General features: G+C 38.8%; 1 protein-coding gene across 1 annotated transcript in view; it reads left to right on the plus strand.

The window, feature by feature from the left end:
* The first annotated feature begins 2,043 nt into the window (after positions 1 to 2,043).
* The window catches only part of MED13L (mediator complex subunit 13L), a 281,837-nt gene continuing 260,699 nt past the window's right edge, over positions 2,044 to 23,181 (plus strand). Inside the window, 1 exon segment of the mRNA XM_070475321.1 lies at positions 2,044 to 2,183. Within this exon segment, the coding sequence (XP_070331422.1) occupies positions 2,123 to 2,183 (61 nt within the window). The 5' untranslated portion in view covers positions 2,044 to 2,122.

Raw genomic sequence — 23,181 nt, forward strand, 5'->3', positions numbered from 1 at the left:
GTTAAGGTAATACAACCATGGGTGCCAGAGTCATCTATAGGCACTTGTTGACAGAACCTTCTTGGACTCAGGCTTGGGCTCTGAAGTCAAATACACCTGGGATTGAGCCGCTCACTAACTGGAGAGCTTGGAGGTGTCACTGCACTTCTGAGCTTTGACTTACAGTCTAAGGATAAAAACAGTATCTTAATGCGGTTGTTCTGAGGACTAGGTGAAATAATGTAGGTACATTCGTTATAACATAGTGTCACTGGGTTATAACATAGTGTCAGTCATGATAATACACATATAACATGCTGCTCCTAAGTTTTGCTTTAGCAGTAATTTCTGGTAATTCCAAAGTTCAATTCATATATCTAATACTCTTCTCCTTTTATTACATTGTTTCTTTCTTGTTTTCCATTCGTCCCTCTTTTAATCCAATCCACCTGGCTTTTCAACGTTTGCGGACTTGTTAATAAGTTATCTCTTTCCCACCTTCGCGCGGAGCATGAACTCTTGAGGTCTGATTGAGAGCCTCCTTAAACTGGCATTTCTCTGGACTCCCACGCTGTTATGCTTGGGAAATGTTGGTTATTGAGTGAATGGAGCCAGGCGGGAAGGTCTGCTTCAAATCCAGCCCAGTAGTGTCTGGTAGTTTAAAATATACATATATTTATATCCTGGCACAAAGCAAGAGGTCAGAAAGCATTTCTGCATGCATGTATGCATGCATAGTGCACACAGCGCCTAGGAGTAAGGGCTTAAAAGGCATTTCTGGATTCAGTGCATAGTGCATGGTACACAGTAAGCACTTCCTGGGCTAGGCTTAAGAATCTTAATGCAAGAGCTTTGCTTCGCTGTGTGCCTGAGCGCAGGGGTTCGAATCTCACCCCCTCCTCTTCCCAGCTGAGCGACCTCAGGTAAGTGACTTAATCTCTTTGTGCTTCGGTTTTCTCCTCTGCAGAACGCGGACCACGGAGTGAGACCTCGAGGAGACACCCAGAAGCACTTGGATCTGCTGTCTGGCCCATGGCGGGCCTCTGCCACCCAGTCGGCCGGGGCGATCGAGGGCACAGGCAAGGGGCCCGGCGCCCTCTACAGCCACGGCCACGGGCGTTCCCGGGGCTCGCGGTCGCGCCCAGCAAAGATTCGTGCACCCGAGGGGGCGGGGGGCGGGGCGCGGGGCGGCCGGCTCGGCGGCTGACTGCCCGCCCGCCCGCCTCGGAGCCGCGCCGCCCGCACTTCTTTCTCTCCCTCTCTGTCTCGGTCTCCCTCCCTCTCTCCGTCGGAGAATCCAGCCGCACTCGGCTCAGCAGCGCCGCCAGCGAACAGCCACGGCCGCCGCTCTGGCCCCTCCCCCGCCCCCTCCAGTGCTCCCCCCCGTGCGGCCGGCGCCCGTCACGTGACAAGGCGCCAGCCAATGGCGGGCCGAGCCGCGGTCGGCGGCCGCCATTGCTGTCAGAGCGAGCGAGCCCGGGGAGGGAGGAGAAGCGAGGCTGACTGGGGAGGAGGGGGGGGTGGGGGAGGAAGAGGAAGGAGGGGACGTCGCTCGGCTGCCGGGGTCGCCCGCTGGCTTCGTCCGCACCCCCCCCTTCGCGAGTTCGCGCTCCGCGGCGGCGGCGGCTCCGAGGCGGCGGCGGCGACTCCAGGGCTCGCCTCCCCTCACGCGCCGGCGGGGGCTGAGGGGGAGTCGGTGGCTGGAGATAAACAAGGCGGCGGCGGCGGCGGCGGCGGCGGCAGCAGCGGCGGCGGCTGAGGAACAGGGAAGGCGGAGGCGGCGGCCGGCCCGCAGCGCCGGCCCGGGAGGCAGCGGCGGCCCTGAGAGGCGGGGAGGGCGCCGGGCCGCGCGGACAGCGCCCCCCGCCGCCGCGGGAGCAGCCGCCGCCGCCGCCGCCCGAGCAGGAAGGAGCCGCGCGGCCGCCGCGGACCCCCCCGCCGGCCCGGGCCCGCCGCCCCCGGCGCGGCGTCGCCGCGGCGCCTCCCGCCCGCCCGCCGGCCCTCGCGCCCTCCCCCGGCGGCGGCGGCGGCGGCGGCCCGGCCGCCCCACGCTTCCCGGCGAGGCGCCGCCGCCCGGCCCGGCCTCGCCTCGGACGCCTCGCTCCGACATGCCCCGCTCTGGCGGCCGGGCTCGCGGAGGATCATGACTGCGGCAGCGAACTGGGTGGCGAACGGGGCGAGCCTGGAGGATTGTCACTCCAACGGGGGGGGGGGGGGGGGTCGACCTCCGCCGCCGACCAACTTTCTCCTCCCGCCGCCGGGACTTCGCCCCTCCCTCGCCTCTCCCCGCCGTTCGCCTCTTGCCGATTCTCCCCCTTTTGGATCGTCTCTCCCTCGCCTTGGATCCCATCCAGTGTTTATTTGGCTCTTTAAAAATCATTTGTGAGCGCGGCGCTCGGCGTGGAATTTGCATGTGGAAGTCTCAAAGCTGCCGATTCTGGGTCGCACTTCGAACGCCCACCCTCTGTTGCAGTCGCACTCCCCTTCCCCTCCTTTCCCCCCGTTTCCCCCCCCCCCCGAATGTGGAAGGCTTTTGCCTTGTGTTGCCCGCGCCTGCGATAAGCAGCTTCCCCCCCCTCCTTGTGTCGGATCGGCTGCCCGCCCGCCCGCCTTTTGAAATTTTTAAAAAATTCCATAATGACACCTGCAATTTCGCCCGAAAACAGTTGATTGAATGCGATTGTGTCAGTAAAGGACTCTTGCATCCGAAGCTCCGGCGATTGTAAACATCGACAGCCGCCTGCCTCTCGGGGCTTACTACGCTGAAGAGCCTTTAAGCCATTGCACCGAGCCGACGGAAGGTGGAGAAAGCTTTTTCTTCTCTCTCTCCTCCTGTGTCTTTTAAAAACTGTTTTCTCTCTGCTCACAACGAATCCACACACACACAGCAACAAGCTGGGCGGTTTGATAACATCGCTTTTATCTGCCTTCGCCTCTCTCGCGCTCTCTCTCTGATAATTGACAACTTTTCCTTCGGATTTGAATCGCCTGCCCTAATCTTGAAGCAGTTAGGGTGTCAATTGTTCTCCTGGAAGCCTGGCATCCGACGACGGCGTCTAAATTCATCGAAATTAAAAATGTATAGGGTTCCAGCAACTCTTTCCTGGCGGTGGCAGTGACATTTGGTGGTAAATGCCATCTTTGCTTTTTTTTATTGGGTCGTATTACCTAGCTCTGAAAACATTCACGTTGTTAAACCTGGCGTTTAGGCTAATAATTGCAGTGCGTGGTCTTTAAATATGTGCTTTGTGCATGAGTTACTGTATGTATAGCTATGTGCCCGGGAGACTACGAATTTGTTTAAATATTGAGCAAAGATTTGTCAACAGATGTAAGGCAATTATGTTTCAAGCGTGGAATATAATTGGAAAATTGGCTGAACGGTTTGTTTAATTTAGACTTTTAAAAAAACCCAACTTTGTTTAAGTGGTGTACCCTTTTTGGGGGACTGCCTTTAGAGAACATGCATTTTGGAAATTGTTTTCCGTAACCTCTGCTGTACATAGAGCTTTATTTCCTCTTAATCTTTGTTTACACTGGATACATAATTTAGTGTTCAAATTGTAATTAGTTACATTTAATTATGGGTAGCAAAGATGCTTTTTTTTTTCCCCTTTGAGACTTGTGGAGAAATACAAATTCTTGCCAACTTTTCAAATGGAAGCTTTATTAAATATATTTCATTGTGCAGATTAAAAAAAATGAAGACAAGCGATTTTTACCTACTGAGACCGAGTGACATAGTATCTGTGCTTTTACTGTAGTAATAGCAGGCCAGTTTTTTTCCTCCCAACATTTTTATTTGGATATTTAATCTTAACATTCAGTTACAAGTTGTGATTCTCCCTCTCAGTCCTGTGGTAACTTCCCCTTGCCGCCTCTTTTCTTCTCTCAATCTCTCGTTTAGTATCACTCAGGTTCTCAGGGACTTGGATAGGCTAGCGAGCCTTGGCTAAGGGGCATTTAAGTGGTTTTGGTTTGGTGACTGGTGGCCGCGTTGACACTTCATCAGGAAATTAAAATAACCAAGTAGATCAGTATTAGTGAGGAGAGATTCCCCCAAATTACCATATATCATGCTGACTGATAATGGCTTGTATATATGTGGCTATTTTGTATACAGTACCTTTCATGTAGGAATGAAAATACATGTGTAGCCAGTCTTTAGTATATATCATTTTTTTTATCCTTTTTTTTTTAAACTTAAGTAAGAATGATAATGTTGCTAAAGATGTTTAATATTGTTTTGGAGAAACAATTTGTAGGAGATGATTCTGTGCTTTCTGACTTTCTAAAGGTTTGTGTTTAAACCAGGAATTGATTTTTGAGTATACTTTTTTAAAACAATTATTCTTTAGGTAGCAACTTGGAAATGCAGAAATGCTTTTTTTTTTTTTAAAGGACTATGGAATGTCTGTGTTCTTTTATAGATGGAGGTTGGATAGCTGGTTATTGAAAAATTACAAATCCGTTAAAGAGCTGCTGATACTGTAAATTTTTCTTGCTCCAAATTGAGCATTTTCTTGAAAATCAGATACAGCAGCAACTTGGAATATCAAAAATATATTGCCTAAAATACATTGTATACAATAATTAATTCCAAAGGGGATAAAATCATCACCTGTTCAAAATAAAGCATGCATTATAAAAACTCTTAGTACATAGTATTAGCATATAGTTTTCTTTTTGACCTGTAGTTTTTTTGAGCAAAGTATTGCTTATAGAGAATTTACCTAAATACTCTTATTAATGTGGATTGAAATGTAAGCTAGAGCTGATAAAGTTCTGTACCACATTAATGACCCACCCAATTTCTGTTACCTCAGGGTGTTCACCTGGCTTAGCAGAAGTTGATTTGTGCAGTCAGGTGACTTAAGATTTTTGTTAGTCCTTTACTTACTTTGTTTTCTGATATTCTACTGCGTGGCATCATCATATTTCCTAAATTCTTTGTCAACCCCTCCCCCTTTTCCTAACATGTGAAAAATGCCATTGTGCATACATGACATGGGTTATTCTTGCAGTTGTGAGATTTGTAGCTACTGCATTAAATGCATTCCTGACTGTGCCTTTGTGACTCAGAACTGTTTTCTCATGCTGTCCATCACATTTCCGGGAGACTCTTGCTATGTATTCATTCAGTTATAATTCAGTTAAGTGTGTTAAATCTGCCCTTTTGGAGAGTGTACCAATGCCCTATGGGATGTCAACTCATCCTTGTGGAAAGACATAATTTCCAGATGTAAGTATATCTTTACTTTTCTTCCTGTTTCTTATTCAAGATGATACGGAGAAAAGCAGTTTTATGTCCTTCATAAAGTATATGTATATACTTCATAAAAGTATATACTCTTTGACATAGGGCAGTTTAATTCTTAGTTATGTATGTCCCACATTCATGTTGTTTTATTTGCCTAGAATCTTCCTAACTATGGGGTAGTTGGGGGATGGTATCAAATTCTTCCTTCCTAAATTGAAATACACATTAGTACATGATTCCTATTAAGGATCACTCATTCCGCATTTGAAGATTTTTACAGTAATCTCTCATTGACCTGCTTTCTTTTTTCTTGAGATTTATTTTTATTTTTTTTGCAGAGAGGGAAGATAGTTGTAGAAACTTTGAGATTTATTCTTTTGAGTTAGAACCAGATGGGGAGGACCATCAATTGAAAATGAGGAAGAAGGAATGATTAATTTTCTCAAATGCCGATACTTTATATAGAGTATTTTTTTCATTTGAGTTTCCAGTGTTAGTATTTACATGTGAAGCGTCTTTTTTTCATGATGGTTCATTTTCTTTAATGAAAATATTTATAATTTGCTACTGTTTGTTTTCTGTTCAGCATTTTGTTGTTAGTATCGCATGGCATTACAGTATTTATGTATCTTTAATAGCAATAATTGCTTACCCGGTAGTAGTTGCTGTATTAACCTCCAATTGCTAGTAAATATTTTTAAGTACATAATAGACAGCAATTTAAGGCATAGTGTAGCAGTTTACTGGACCGTTTTAAAGAGCCATTTGTACGTGTGATGAGTTCATAATTTTAAAGAGAAAATAATGTACGTAGGACTTGCATGCTACAAAATGTGTTGCTGTGTTATTGCTTGAAGAGTTCATTGAGAGGAAGTTAGGTTGTGGCTGCTGCTTTGTGAAAATAAAGGCAGGGGGTGCCTTAGGACAATGAGTGTTGAGTTTATGCCAGGTGCTTATGTAGTTTAGCACTTTCTTTGGAATATTTTGGTCATTTTTTTCGTGACTGTATTAGGTATTTGGGGAACAAACAACCTTTTAAGGCATTCTTTAAATAACATTAAGTTATAGTAGTGGCTTATATTAATTAGGCATGGAAAGATTCATTCATCTTTTTTGTTCACAGGCCTAGTTAGTTCTGAGTTAATTGTATTCATCAAACATTTTCTTTTTTTTTTCTTTTTTTTTTTTTTCATCAAACATTTTCAAAGGTCTTCTCTGCTCTTGAGATTAATAAGAAAGATACCCTGTTACCACTTTATACTATAGTCTATATATTATATATTGGCAAAAGATAGGCATATTCTATAGTAATGTTTAAGTTATTTAAAATTGAGGTGAAATTCAGTGTAAATAGTATTAAGATTACTTACCTGCATTTTTTGAAATAAACAATTCAACTTTTTCTCAAAGTTTGATTCAGAGATAGACTAGATTGTTTTCTTTTTGGCCACTTGGATCTTAGTTCCCAGACCAGGGATCAAACCCATGTACTGGAAGAGAGTCCTAACCCCTGGACCGCTTGGGAATTCCCAGACTAGATATTTTTCTGAGTGTTTTAATTTGTTTTCAGTAGAGGAAAAGCATAATCTTCTCCTTTGAAATAGTAGTAGAAGGTACTGATTTATTGTTGTTTTGAAACTGGATGATATATTCATCTCACAGACGTTAGCTACTTTGAGAGATTAGACAAAGTTTATGAGAATTAGTAATACGGTGGAATATTGGATGTTATCACTGAGTTGTGCATTGCAGCCATTTATTAGAAATGGAGAAAAAGAGTTTGTTTCCTCGGCGTTTCTTTTAGTGTCCTTTATTTAAAATGTGTTATGTGCTAACTTGCTTTACAAACTGTGTTGTGGCTACCAGAATTTCTATTTTGTCATTGTATAAACATTGCTATTTCAAGAAATTGCATTTAGTGCATTGCAAAGTGAGGTAATTAGGTAGGTAGTCTAAAAATGTGCTGTGGGGGATAGTTAAAAAATTTGCAGGCACACATTTTTCTTCACAGGACTGGTTTACAGATTTGGAATTAATGAATCAATGGTTGTAATGTGTATTGGAATTTCGGACTTTCCTTCTCTCTTGAGTCATTTAACTTCTATCCAGTTCAGATAATTTCCTTTTATAGTATGTGCTTTCATTGTTTATTCAAAAGATTTGAAGGTGTTAACTTTGTTCTGTTGGGGGAATTCACTTCATTACATAAGGGAGATGATTTTCCATTAATCTTGGTAAATATTAACATAAATGAGGAATTGTAAATTCATGTTCATTTGCATGAATGAAATATGTATGTGTGCTCAATTTTTGTTGAGTATAGTCACTTGTGTACATCAGCATGGTTTTCTATCTTTGCTTTAGTTTACACAAAAATAGTTTTAAATGCTTTTAATATGTGATTGGTGTGTATTTCAGAGGCAGCTCCCCCACCGTACTACTTTGTTTTGTTACTCAATTTTTGAAATCATCTGTAGTATAGATTGGATTCTGTTGTCATAACTTGGCTATCATAGTTTTCTTTTAAGAACTCCTGTTTTACTTGCATTTATATTGACATGTTTTAGTTATGTTGGTTGGAATAAAGTTGTTTTCCTTTTTTAAGCTAATGAAATGTCTTAGAGTACATTCGGATTCTAGTCAAGAAAGATGAGGGGTTTTTTTTTTGTTGTTGTTCTTTCTAGATGAGAATTAGAAGAATCAGTGGTGTCCAAGGGAGAATGTTTACTCCATTGGCATTTCCATACTCTGTAGTTTATTATGTATATTTTGAATGTTTATTTTCTCATTCTAGATGAATTGTGGTAGTCTTATTAAAGCTGCATTTCTACTACTGTGAAATAGCACAGAGCCCTGGTTGACAGCTTTCTGCATTTTGTACTTCTTCCAAGTACAGTGAAATTCCATTACTGTTAAAGGAACATCCTGAGTTGATTCTTTTAAAATTTCACTTGTGCCTTTATTTTACATTGTTTAAATTTGTAACTTAAGAACAAATGAAAAGGGGGAAGATAAAGCGAATTAGGTAAATTTTCAGGTAAGCATTTTTTCTCAATCTTCACTAGATCTCTTTACTGTAATAATTGTCTTGATTTGTATTAAATCACTACATTAATTGGATATATTTAAGACATTTGGTATTAAAATTAAATTTGAAGAAATAATTTGTTTCAAATAACATATATCATTAATTGTGCATAGAGTCCTTTATAATACTGAGTGGAAATTACAAAGATTGTTCACCTAAAACGTATTAAGTTGCATGAAAACCATGATCCTTCTTCTCGCTCCCATCATTGATATATTTCTGAGGAAGTATTTTTGCATGACCATAAAGTTCCCACAGTCCATCTGTGCTTAATTTGAGAGCTAATAAGTAAGGTATTCAAAAGAGTAAAATAGGTGTGAAAAAGCATTTTGTGTTGGCAGTTCACAAGATTGAGTATTAATGTCCTAAAGAGAAATAAGGAAAAACATACATATGTCCAACTCGGGAGGAACCAGCTCCTAGTTTTATTGCACATGTATATGTTTGGCACAGGCCTCTTCATCTTTAAGTAGGTCAAATGTCACCGCTCTCTGAAGATTTCCTTGACTCCCACAGATTGAACTTGTCACTCTTGCTCCTTCCAAATACCTCCTCTGTCTACCTCTGATAATCATATGAATTTCTGTAGGGCAGTGACCCCGTCTAAGCCATCTTTGCATTCCCTTCATAGTTAAATGAATGAATGACTGGACAACTATTCTCTTCTCCACCTTGTTTTGTAAGGGAGTTCTCATTACACATTTAGGCCCTGATCACAATATGTTGTTATTATTTTTGAAGTTTATTTAGCTGTTCAGCTCTGTGTTCTCAACATACATTGTTTAGGCTGTATGTACTGTTGCTTGGTAATATTTTAGATGAGTTCTAGAAAATCTTCCTTAAAAAAAATTTCCAGTTGATCAAGAGATGCATGCTTATACCCCAAAGGAGCAGGAATTTGGTTCCTATTTAGATTTTGTGTAAGGTGGTTAGCAATCTAATAGATTTTGGAAACTGTTGGAGATTTTGTTTGAGATTTGATTCAAAATTCCTTCATTTTCATTCTCTAAGAAGTATCCTATAAGAAGGCTTTTGCTTAATCTTCAGTTATAAGATTACTTTCTATGAGCTCAGTAAAATGGATAGTAAATTGGTAATAGGGAAAGTTGAGTGGTATTCAAACCCCCCCTCCTTTTTTTTTTTTTTAAACTAGTGACTGTATCTAGTTGGTCACATAATGGTTCTGTGTCTCATTTTCTCCTATAAACTTGATGGAAATATGGAAGTCAGGAGGTGTGAGAAATCATTTTGAGTATCTTTTAAGGAAAGCACTTTGGATGACTAGATAATGTTTTTTAATAGGAAGAGTCTTCTGGCAAATTACAACTAAAGTTATAGAGTAACCCTAGACAGTTAGCCAGGAAGTGGAACAGCAAAATTACTTGTTTTAAGTATGGCAGTTATATTGAATTTGTGCTTTTTGAGGGGAGCAGAAGATTAAATTGTTCTTGTGTCTTTCTTTATAAATGAGCCATCTTTAGATGTCACAACTTTTCATTTGTGTATATGATTCTCAGGTTGCACAGTGTGTCTTTAATAAGCTGAGTGATTCTGCTCTGCCAACCCTGAGCTCTGACTGGCTGGGACTGGAGATTGAACTGTGGCTCTTATTTGGTAGGTTAAGCTATTAATTCCTTGGCAGCTCCAGAGTGCTCTTTGAACTTTAAATAGCAGTTCTATTAACATTTTGAGATTTGTCTCAGGGAATGTCAGAAATAGTACTTAATAAATATCTTTTTCTTTTTAAAGACTAAATCACATTTTAGTGTGACACACATGTCATAACCCTTACTTTGTTTTGAACAAAGTATATATTCTCAACTGCCAGCCGGTTTCTGTTTTCCATTTAATAATGTGGCGACATCTAAAAATATTGTTTAGACCTTGTTAAAGGAAGGAAAGCCCCTCTGCCCCAGTCTGTAGTTTTAGTCTTAGTCGTGTTGATTATGAACAGTGTCCTAAGTTTTATCCAAAGTGTAGAATTTTACATGTAGTGGTCTGCAGCATTCTAAATATTAGAAAAAGTTAATTTGTACGTGTTTGCTTTTAAATAAAACCTACCCTTAATTCTGTCGCTACAAATGATGGTTAGCCTATTGTATTGTACTTAATTACTTGTATTATAGAACTCAGATGCTATTTATGGGAGTATTTTTATGGGAAAGTTTAGGTTATTAGGAGTACCTTTCCTCTGACTATAGTCCCAGCCATCAGAGCAGGCCCTCCCTAAAACCCATCTTGGCTCCAGGCAGTGGGAATGAGGCCCACACAGACTCTGGGCATGTTTGAGGGGTAGGAGAGGGTTGCGGTCTGAAAGAGAGGCTTGAAGAGGGCATGGAGAGGTGAGGGTGGCCTCTCCCCAATGGGGAGAAGAGCAGTTTTGGAACAAGGATTTAAGCAGATTTTCCCTTTCCTTTCTGAGGGTATCTGCTGCTGCTTCCTCTTTGCTGATGTATTCCTTAAAATGTAGGGAGTAGTAGCAGGTTCTGTGATATCATCTTTGCGCTTTAGCTTTTCCCTTTTCTTTTTTCCTTCCGTTCACCCTTAAAGACAATCTTTTCTACCTGATACTTTGTGCGGTAAATGAGCACTTATGAGCCTCAGTGAAGGGCAAAGGGAATTGGGAGTGAGATTGGATGGTGTAACTAATAAATTAGTATTTAGACAGTTTTTTTGAATGTTAACGGTTAAGGATAGGGTAGCCTGGTGTGCTGCAGTCCATGTCACAAAGAGTCAGACACAACTGAGCGACCAAACAACAGATGCTTAAGAAATTTAGGACGTATATAATTTATTTTCAAATAATGTACAAACATCAGAAATGCTTGAAATCTGGCTTGGGTTTACAGAAGGGCTAATGAGCTTCCCTAGGGAATAGTAATATAGAATCTGCCTGTAATATAGGAGATGTGAGTTTGATTCCTGGGTCGGGAAGATCCCCTGGAGCGGAATGGCAACCCACCCCAGTTTTCTTTCCTGGGAAATCCCAAGGACAGAGGAGCCTGGCGGTCTGTAGTCCATGGGGTCGCAACGAGTCAGAGACAGCTGGCTTAGCAACTAAACAAAAAAGGGTTTGATATGTAGGATAAAGACCTGCATATACTATTGATATTTAGTTTCTATAAGATTGTATATGGTAAGTGCAGAGGGAGAGCAATATGAACAGATAGCATAGTAACTCAACCAGAAAAACTTTTTTCTGTTTTAAACTGGGTCTTGAAGGAATTAATGGATATGGCTTCTTGGAAGGGGGATGGAAAGCTTGCATATTCTTTGGAAGCTCAGTTGTCAACTCTGTCTGTCCTTTAGAATATTTTCTGAAGTGGTATATAGGAGAGCACTTCTAATTTATGGTCTTGGTTCCCTTTTAAAAAACAGTACAAAAGCTTACTGAAATCTGCTTTTTGTTAGGTGGAAGATTTGAAGTGTGGGCAGACTGATTTAGGTTAAGTAGTGGTGATGTTAAAATAATCAGTTTACTAAAATAATTCAGTTTTGAACTTTAAAAAAAGTGCTATATTACGCAAAATGCTAATGACTAAAGTGACAAATATTTCAGAAACTGGACAGACGTGAATCTTAAATGAGCAGATGGGATATGAAACTAAAAGTGGGAGATAATCCAAGATGATATAGAAACTATTATGGGAAATGAATTGAGGAAAAACAAGTGTGTTAAATGGTATTACATTTAATAATATGTTTAAAAGCCTTTCTAGGATTGCTCTCTTACATAGACAAATTGGAATTGTTGAACTGTGTAACCTATCATTCTTTAAATTTTGTGCATTTAAAACAAAGTAGACTTTGGTCTAGAATTACTTCTCATGGAAACTAGACATTCAAGTCTTGAATATAGTAAAGAAGGAATAATCGTAATTTTCAAAGACAATTGTGGTGGACCTTGAAGGAAAGAGTTAAGGAGAGGAAGATGAGGAAGTTTCCTGTTAGGGCAGAACCTGGATTACAGCAGCTTGCAAAGTGAATAAATGGTACACTTCACAGTTGAAGAAACTTGGTTGTGAAACAGACGGCGATACGGGAGTGGGAAGGGTAAGAGACTGAAGGTAGATGAAGGCGATTTCCAGAAGGCCGGAGCCTTATTTGTGTTTGCATGTTAGGAGCGATTGTAGTAGAGGGATGGAAAGAAAAACGAGAGATACAAGAGTAGTTGATAATCGATGAAACAGTCAGGCTGGAAATGGTATTAAGAACCCAGGTGATGAGATTAGCACTGGGAAAAGAGGAAGACACCTGAGAAACAAAAGCTGTGAGGATATAAGAAATGAATAAGTATGAAGGAAGCGGGACAATCTCAGTTGTAGCTTGAGTGCTTTTTAAGTTCAAAGACTATAACATACAGAGCTTGAGCCTGAATAAACATGTAAAATTTTTTTTTGTTAAAAATTTTGCATTTTACTTGATGTTCTTGTTGCTATCAAACCATTTTTGTTTTTATTTTCCTTTAATGGTTGTTTTAAGTAGGTCAAATGTCACCTGCTTTGATTGTACACTTCACAATTACAAAACTAATTTTGAGCTAGTCACACTAGAACACATCTGCCCAAATGAGAAGCTTTCTTCAAAATAGACTGCTTTGAAATGGATCAGATATTGATGCCATTTTCTAGTATCTTTTGGTCTTTTTCCTTTGGAATTTCTTTTAGAGACAGTTTAGTCAGCTGTCCTGAAAAGTCTTATTTTAAAGTATACTTCTTTGGTCAGTGTCTTCTCTTCTCTTGGTGCTGCTTTTTGCTCTAAATTATTGCTTATGTCAGCAATTTAGTACCTTCTGATGGGGGTTTTACTGGTGATGAGCAAGTCCTGGGAAGAACTCTGCTTTTGGCCATACAGTTGACCCTTGAACAACATGGGTTTGAACTGCATGGGTCCATTTATATTTAGGTGTATTTCAATAAATAAATACTATAGCATTATGCGACCTGTTCCGTGGATTGAGTTCCACGGATAGGGAGAGCTGACTGTGATGTTACACATGACTTTTCACTCTGCAGGGCAGGCCGCTCAAGGGCCAGCCGCCTTTGAATGCACACGTTACGCATTCATGCCAAGAGTGCCTCCCTTGCTTGTACAGTTGCTTTCCAGGTTCTCTGTCGGGCGCTTCAGTGTGTTTGTTTCAGTGCAGGTGGATTTAGTGGTCTGTTGATTGGACTAGATATTGAGAGTGCCATTTTTGCTTTCTGGGGATCAAGGCGGATTATCAGAGGAGGAGGAATAGAATTGTAAGTTGTGCTCTGTCTGTGTCTGTCTAGCAAACGTCAGCTAGCTATCCTCCTGAGCTTCATTTTTTGCTTGTTGTTGTTTGGTCACTGAGTTGTGTCTGACTCTTTTGCGACCCCATGGACTGTAGCCCACCAGGCTCCTCTGTCCGTGGGATTTCCCAGGCAAGAATATTGGAGTGGGTTGCCATTTACTTCCCCAGGGCATCTTTCTTACCCAGGGATTGAACCCGTGTCTCTCACATTGGCAGGCAGATTCTTTACCACTGAGCCACGTGGGCAGCCTCCTCAATTTGGGCTAAACTGAAATAATTGTAAAGAAAAGCCTTAGGATAAATAAAGTATCCCATTGAGACAATTTCTTTAGGTTGTAACAGAAAGTTTGGGCTCTGAGACCAAAATAACTTGCCTTTGTTCCCTTGGTGTTGCTTTACTCATTTGAGCCGCCCACGTAGTCAACTGTGGGCTTCCCTGGTGGCTCAGATGGTGAAGAATCTGCCTGCAGTGCAAGAGACCTGGGTTTGATCCCTGGGTTGGGAAGATACCCTGGAGAAGGAAATGGCAACCCACTCCAGTATTCTTGCCTGGGAAATCCCATGGACAGAGGAGCTTTGTGGGGTACAGTCCATGGGGTCACAAAGAATTGGACATGACTGAGTGACTAAGTGCACACACACACGAAGCCGTCTACCGTCCCAGGCATGTTCATTTCAGCAACTTCTTCCACAGGCAGCAAAGATTAGCACTTACATGCCTATATAGGATTTTACTTTCTCACGGTCTCCCTTAACATTCAGTGTTAGAGGAGGTGGTGCAGAGGATGTTTGATCTGTAGCAGGCATGCCTGTATTATTTAGATTGAGTTGCAGTGGCAAGGATTATTTTCTGCTTTTGAATTCAGGAATATCATGAGAGTTTTCTCAATCAGGTTTGTTCCTATGGTTTTCATGTTACATAGATGATTTTATTTATAATAATTTCTCTTTAAAAAATACTTTTCATATTAAAAAATGAGAATTGAAATCCTGTCAAAAAGTGTGGCAGTGTAATCCTAGATCTGTAGATATTTGGGGAAAATTTACTTAAATGATATTATTCTAAACAAATAACAGGCACTTTAAAATTTTACAGATGTATTTAACACCTGAACAGTTTAACATTTAGAATTTATACCACAACGTAAATCTACATTGTAGCTACTGAAGACCATGAATGTTTACCTTCTGAAATATAAGTCTAAGTTACTAAAAACATTTTTCAAAGAGTATTGGTTTACATACAAAGTGTTATCATGGGTATGGATTGAATCAAGTGTTGTGATCCCAAATAGACAAATTCTTTAGTTGTCTGTAAATTACTTGAGATACGTATGAAAATAATATTTTGTTGCTGTTTGGTGATATGGTAAAACCGAGCTCTGTAACCCAGACAGATGGTGCTATTCTTGAGTCTGTCTGCAAGATCCTATAACATTTAATTACACAGCAGATTGATTCTCATGAGAACCCATCCTTTGCTATGTGTAAGCTAATAAAACTGTCTTTTTTAGTAAATTTTATAAATTTGATTTGAAGAAGAAGTATTTGTTTTTAGGAAACTTTTCTAATAATTGTGTTAAGATGAGTAGCCTGGTTTGATAGTTTATATGGTGAACTCAAGAAATAGTCTATATGGAAAATGATATGGGTTAGCATTCATTTAAAAGATAACTGTTGATTTAGAATCCTTGTGGTCCACCTTACATTTTAACATTGGAATTGAAAATAAAAATATTTTAAATAGTGAAATTCAGTTTTAACACATTAGGTGGATAGAACTTTAGTTATTTTGTAAAAGTTGAGTTTAGAGGTAATAGTATGTGGTTGAGATAAATAAATTTATCAGTTACATAAATAATTACATACATAATACATTAAGAATTCATTTCTAGATACCCTTGAAATTATTCTTTTGTTGAGTTTACTTATTTTTATTTAATGCTTATAATAGATAGGAGACAAGCCTGAAAGATGATGTTTGATGCTATATTGGATGACATGAAGGAGCTCGACGTTTATTCTGTATGCACAAGGGAGTGCCTGAAGGCTTCTGAGGAGAATAATGACCTGACCAGATTTATGTTTCAGAGAGAAAACTCATGTGGGCTCTGTGTAGTGTTAGCTGTAATAGCGGACAAACCCCAAAGGCAGAGAGAAGGCTTTTGGAATAGTCTAGATCTGCGAAATTATGCAGGGTCAGTAGGAATGAAGAGAGAGAAATGGTATCAAGTAATATTTTGAAGGTAGAATTGACAGAAGTTGGTTACCAAATTTTGTCATAGGAGAGGAATCAAATGGCAAACAGATACTCTTGGTTTATAGCACTTGTGTTCTTGTTTATCCAAAACAAAGAACTGTTAGCGGCATCCATGAGGTATAGTTGTTAAAAAGAGCTATGCTTTGATCATATTTATATATATATATATATGCAAGTATTCACTGAGCCTGGGTTCTTGCTATTAAATTATGCCCTGTGGAAGTTACAGTTTTAAAATTAATTATGGACAAGAGCTGGGGGCAGAAAGGCAAGAGATAGTGGGAAAAAAGTAAAAACAAACATTAGCCTTTATAACCTGCCTATTTTCAGAAAACACTTGAGGCAGTGGGAACAAGATTTCTCTCCTAAATAGAGAATAAGATTTAGGAGCAAGGGGGGTGAATTAAAAAGGTGGGGAAGAAAGGAGAAGGCAAGACTGGTAGACTGGGTGGAGAGTTGTGGGTGATGAATGGTGGTGGTTTGTAGGTGGGAATGAAGAATATTTTGGTAGGGGAAGAGCTCTTGAAATGTTGATGATCAGAAATGGGTGTGGAGAAACTCTGACAGAAAAGAAAATAGATGGGGGTGTACCCCAACAGCAGTGATTCTATCAGCATTTGTTACATAATGCTTCTGCTTTTAATAGTGGTAAGCTCAGAAAGCAGGTTACATTTTCCCTCTGTAAATCTGCTCTGGGTGGTTTTCACTTAGTTTTTTATTTAAAGGTTTTATTTATATTAAGATTTAAAGGTTTCCTTTATATTAATTTCATATTAGTGATATTATTGGTAGGAGGATGAAAACGACTTTACCACTATTTTTCTTCTTGCCTTTGTGGAAACTGTAGGAACTGGCATAATGGATAGACTAAAGAGGATAGTTGTAAAGACCACAAAAGTGGATAGACTAAAGAGGACAGTTGTAAAGACCACAACAGTGTGTATCTTTGGTACCTCTTCTTTATTCTGATTTTGGATTCCTTTAAATTTTCATTCCTATCATCCTGTTCTTCCCTCAGCACTTAGGTTTCTGATTGGACAATATTTTTATAGATACTGAGAGTATCATTGTTATGCCACGTCAGGTTTCTGCCTCACGTGCTGGGAAGAGTTTTCCCTTCGTCCCTCGCTTTCTGCCCATCCCTCCCTACCCCTTTCCTTCCTCAGCACATTCCTGCACCCCCTGTGCTCTGGAGCTTTCCCTGTCCGCTGCACTTTGACTTGGCAGCCCCAGTTCTCAGCTAAGCGCTAGAATGTACATATGCACTTCAGAACCTTTTGATGTAATCTCCTTGCTGTGGTGGGGATCCTCTCCAGTTGTTTTGAGTGCACTTACTGGCACAGCATGTGCTATCCATTGTCAATTGGCTGTAATTCATTCAGCCTTCCCATGCGGGTAGATTTTGTAACTTGGCTACCCTGAAGGTGGAGAGTTGGCTTTCTTGCAGTTGCATTTTTCTGTAATTTCTCTCCAAGTGAGGTCGTACTAATGAAATACAAAATATTTCCAAGAAATAAAACTTCCAAGAAATTAAAACTGCATAAAGTGCCTACGTAATCCAGACACACCATTAGATCTGTGTGTGTTAGATACACACAACTTTTCTATTCTTGTTAACGTGCAGTTTTTGGGTAAACATATAATCACAGGGTAAATACAGTTCTTTATTCAGCTGTATGCACTAACATATTTTCCATGTGGTTACCATTTTCATAATTATAATTTGAAAGAGAAAAGTATTTTATAAATTTAATTAATTTTATAATTTAATAATTCAATATTGTTAACAGGAGGTTCCCCTTCCCCATGTAGGGATAACTACCAGTTTTTTAATTTTTTATCATTCCAGGTTACTTTTTATCATTCTGGGTTTTTTAAAAATATGTTTGTGTGCTTATAAGCTGGCAATTGCAAAGTTGTTTTCATTAGATGTATAAATAAAGATGCATGTATAAATTGTACATAAGATACAAACAGTCATGATATATTAAACACCCATGTACCTAATACCCAGAGTAAGAAAAAGAACATTTTATCATTTGTGAAGTCCTATGATTTCTTTCCATTCTGTTTTCTATCCCTTCAAAGGTAACTATTCTGGATTTTATTTTTATCATCTGTTTTTAAACAAAGTTTTAATCATGTGAATTTAGTGTGTTTTATATATATATAAACACATGTACATAGTTTTGGGTTTTGGAACTTTTTATAAATGAACTGTATTCCTTTGCAACTTGCCTTTTTATTTAATACTGTATTCCAGCAATGTGCAGTTATCATTTACTCTTGTACCACAGTTTGTTTATGCATTCTATTGAAGATGGTCGTATTTGTAGTTAAAAAAATTACAGGTGGGGGCTAATTCTCCCATTTTTCCTGCAACATACTCTTCAACATTTAACATTTAAAAAATATTATTAACATTTAAAAAATATTAAAGTCATAGAATCAAAGTCTCAAAATATTTTCGACTCAGTAAATTTAGATATATCTCACTATTGTTATTTTTTTAAGTGGTTGTATCATGTTTCACAGGATCGGATGTACTGTTTATTTAACTATCTACTGTGAGAAATACTACAGTTCAGTATTTTCTGTAACAAGTAGTTATGCATTTTTGATAGTTATAACCATAAATTCTTCAGAAAGATGTATCAGTTTATATTTCCTTGGGCAATAATATAAATGCCCAGTTCCTCCATCCTCACCTATTGTGAAGCTTATTTAAATTTTTATACTCTGAGCAGAAAATATCTCAGTATTTAAAACTTCAGTTTATTTCTAATGAGGTTATGAGAATGCTTTTATGCAAACAGGTATACATATTTTGTGAATTTTCTTACTTTTCAAAAGCATTTAATCTCTAGAAAGCCTTCTGTTTTCTTTTTCTATTTAAAATTTCCAACCATTCACTAACAGGCATCTTTATTTTAGGTTAGATTTTCACATATTGCACACATTCTCATGTCAGAGCTTTTGCTGTAAAAGTGCTTACTGAATGCCTGGAATTGCTTAACTTCTTGCCAGCTACATAAATTTTCTCATGAAGATCCTGACGAGATAGATACTACTGTTCCCATTTTTCAGATAAGAAAACTGAATCAGATTATAGTAACTTGCCTTAGGTCACACAGCCAGCCAGCCCTGGAGCCAAGCCACTGCCTTAAAAGCCTGAGCACTTAACCTAGTGCCTTGTACTGTATGCTCTTCTTTCTTTTCTTGTCTAAATCCTTTTAGAGTTTTTGTGAAGCTCTTCCTAGCTATTCCAGACATTATTGGTCTCTTTCTTTTCTGAGCCTTTTAAAAATTAACAATGTACACCATATAATTTAGCATAAGCATGAAGGTAGAAGTCACTGGAGCATATAGATTTGCCTGAGATTAATGGAGTGATAACACAGTTTACATTTTTAAAAAGTTTCATCAGAGATTAATGGAGTAATAACGCAGCTTAAAATTTCTTCCCATAGATAGGCAGGTGTTTTTTTTTTTCCTCCTAGACTGCTGCTGCTGCTAAGTCGCTTCAGTCGTGTCCGACTCTGTGCGACCCCATAGATGGCAGCCCACCAGGCTCCTCTGTCCCTGGGATTCTCCAGGCAAGAATACTGGAGTGGGTTGCCATTTCCTTCTCCATCCTCCTAGACTACTTTATTCCAAATAGAGAATTAGTTGAAAAATCAGGGTGGTTTATTGCTTTGGTCAATGACTGGGCAAGATAAAAACCTAGGTTACTATATAGTCTCAAAAAACCTCATCACCTCACTAAAAATTTTTTTGAAAATGAAAAACCAGTTGCTGAAATGCTCATCTGAAATGATTTATTATAGTAACATAATTATGTGCTTATTTCAACACAAAAATAGCTTAAACAAGGTAGAAATTTCCTGTTTTGCACACATGCAACCTGGAGGCAGCATTTCAGAACTGGCTTGGTTACTTCTCAGTCATCAAGGGACCCAGGCTCGTCCTTGTTATTCCATCATCTCTAGTTTATCACAAGGAGCATGCTGTCCAGGAGGCTTCTCAAACTCTAATCGTCCTGGTGACATTCTAGATAGGAAGGAGAAGGAACTGTAGGAGGGCCACACCCCTCCTTTTAAAGGAAACTTCTAGGAAGTTCTTTGCAACACATCTGGCCATACTTAACCTCAGGGAGGCTGGGAAGTGTAGTTCTTTAAGTGAGCATGTTGTTTTCCCCAGCATTGGACTGTGTGTTACTGTGGGGGAAGGAGCCATTCATGCTTGGGTAGGCAGCTAACAATCTCTGATATACAGAGAAAGTAACATAAATTTTTTATTTATAGTCTGTTATTGCATGGATAAGAAATCATCCCAATGTCACTAATGAACTTCATTAAATAGTTCCCAGATATTTCATAAGAGTTCTCTTTTAATTAAGTTTAATAAATATAAGTCATTAATCAGTGACCTGATATAGATAGTTAGGCATGAAAATAATTTTTTTGAAAATATTGTATACTTTGTAAAAGAGATTCATTTATATTGGAGATACACAATATGGTTACTTTAGCTATATTAAAAATAGATTTTTTTTCATTTGAGAGATTTTTTAATGTAGTTTCTTTCATACATACATTTTTTATTATCTTTATTGAGGTATAGTTTATGTACAGTAAAATATTACCCATCTTAAGCAGTACAGATTTATGAGTTTTGATGAATGTGTAGTCTGTGAAACCGTCCTCCACCTCCAGGCAACCACTGATCTTCTGTTACTGTAGACTCATCTTGCCTTTTCTAGGATATTTTATGAATGGAATCATATAGTATATAGTCTCCTTTGTGTGGCTTCATATTGTTTCTTAAGTAGATAATTCCTTTTTAGTGCTAAGCTGTAGTTCTGTGTATTGATACACCACGATTTGCTTATCCATTCATTTATTGATGATTATGAACTTTCATGTACTGGTTTTTATGTGGGGCATATGTTTTTATTTCTGTAAACAACCAAGAGTGCATTTGCTGAATCATGTGGGAAATACAGATTTCAGTTTATTAAGTACTGCTCGACTTTAAAAAGGTGGTTGTGCCATTTTACATTGCAGCCAGCCATGTGTGAGTTCTAATTGCTATTCCAGAGTAGCAAAGATTTTCTCTTATGATTTCTTCCAGAGGTATCATAGTGTTTTTTTATTAGGCTTAGGTCTGTGGTTAAGTGATCCATTTTGAGTTAATTTTTTGTGTGGTGTGAGGTAAGGGTTGAAGTTCTTTTTGCTCGTGGGATATCTAGTTATTCCAGCATTATTTGTTGAAAAGACTTATGTTTTTCCCTATCTCTATCAAAAATCTATTGAATGTAATGAATGTATGCGTGTATCATGGCTTGTAGGATTTTAGTTCCCCAACCAGGGGTTGAAGCTGGGCCCTTGGCAGGGAAAGAGAGGAGTCCTGACCGCTGGACTGCCAGGGAATTCCCTATGGTTCTAATCCTTTGATCTCCCTACTTCTGCCCCTAGCACAAAGTCATGATTACTGAAATCTTATTGTATATCTTGAAATCAGGATAAACTCTCAATTTTGTTCTTTTTCAAAATTGTTTTGGCTCTCTTGAGTACTTTGCATTTCAATATAAGGTTTAGAATCAATCTATTAATTTATTAAAAAAAACTGCAGGGATTTGATTGATGTCTGGTTGACTCTGTAGATCAACTTGGGGAGAATTGATAGGTTAACAGTTTTAGATGTTCTAATCCATAAACATGTTCTACCTCTCCATTTCTTTAGATTTTTAATTTCTCTCAGCATTTTTTTGTAGTTTTTGGTGTACAAGTCTGTAACATATGTTATCAGATTTATCTGTGAGTAGTTCATATTTTTCAATGCTGTTATAAGTGGCATTACTTTTAAATATTTTTTTAAAATTGTTCACTGCTAGTTTGTATTGATAGAATATAGTTAACTTTTGTATATTTATCCTGTGCATGCATGCTAAATCGCTTCAGTGGTGTCTGACTGTTTGTGACCCTATGGACTGTAACCCGCCAGGCTTCTCTGTCCATGGAATTCTTCAAGCAAGAATACTAGAGTGGGTTGCCATGCCCTTCTCCAGGGGATCTTCCAGACCCAGGATTCGAACCAGCGTCTCTCATGTCTCCTGCATTGGCAGGCGGGTTCTTTGTCATTGAGCCACCTGGGAAGCCCAATATTTATCCCGCACACTGTAAATTCCCTAAATTCAATTGCAGTTGAGCCTTTAACAATATGAAGGTTATAGGAAGCAACCCTCCCCACAGTTGAAAATCTGACTATAACTTATAGTCAGCTCTACATACCCATGGCTCCTCCATATCCACAGTTCTGCATCCACAGATTCAGCTAACCACGAATCATGTAGTGCTGTAGTATTAAAAAAATCTGCATTTTAGTGTACTTGGACAGTTCAGACCTATGTTGTTGAAGGTCAACTGTATTAATTTTAGTAGCTCTTCTGAAGTCCTTTAATCTTTGTAAATGTAAATGATGCTGTTGTCTGTGAATAAAAATGATGTGTTACACCTTTCTAATCTGTATGCCTTTTCTTTTCCTTTATTTATTGCATTGATTGGGAGGGATCTATAGTTCAGAGTTGAATAGAAGTGTATTAAGAATGTACATCAGGTTGAGAGAGTTTCCTATAATTCTCGGTTTGCTTAATCTTTTTGCTGTGAATTGGTGTTGAATTTTGTAAAATGTTTTCTCTGTATCTGTTGGGTTGATCACAAGTTTTGTTAATATAGGGTATTTTATTGATGAGTTTTTGAACTAAATTTGACTGAAATTACATTGATGGATTTTCAAACTAATGCTAAGTTTAATACCCAAAATAAACTCCTGTATTATCATTTTTATATAATGTTGGATTTGATTTGTCAATATTTTGTTACTGATTTTTAAATCTATGATCGTGAAGGATATTGACAGTAGGTTTCTTTTCTTGTAATGTCTTTGGTCTTAGTAATGTTGGTCTCCTAAAAATGAATTGATAAGTAGTCCCTCTGTTTTTTTAAAGTTTGTGTAGAACTGGTGGTATTGCTTCTTTAGATGTTTGAATAGAATTTACTAGTGAAGCCATCTTGCCTTAGAGAACTCTTTTAGGGAAGATTTTAATTTATGAATTCCATTTCTTAATAAAGGGCTATTTAGGTCTTGGTGTGTGTGTTACTTTTGTAATTGTTGCAAAAGGAATAGTCTATTTAAGTAGTTTTAACTATTGACATACTGTTGTTTATAGTAATTCCATTATCTTTACAGTGTCATTACAATGTGGAGTAATTTCTCATCTTTCATTCCTGATAATGGTAATTTGTCTTTTTTTTAAC

This window comes from Odocoileus virginianus, chromosome 12 (genome assembly GCF_023699985.2).
Source record: "Odocoileus virginianus isolate 20LAN1187 ecotype Illinois chromosome 12, Ovbor_1.2, whole genome shotgun sequence".
Taxonomy (NCBI): Eukaryota; Metazoa; Chordata; class Mammalia; order Artiodactyla; family Cervidae; genus Odocoileus; species Odocoileus virginianus.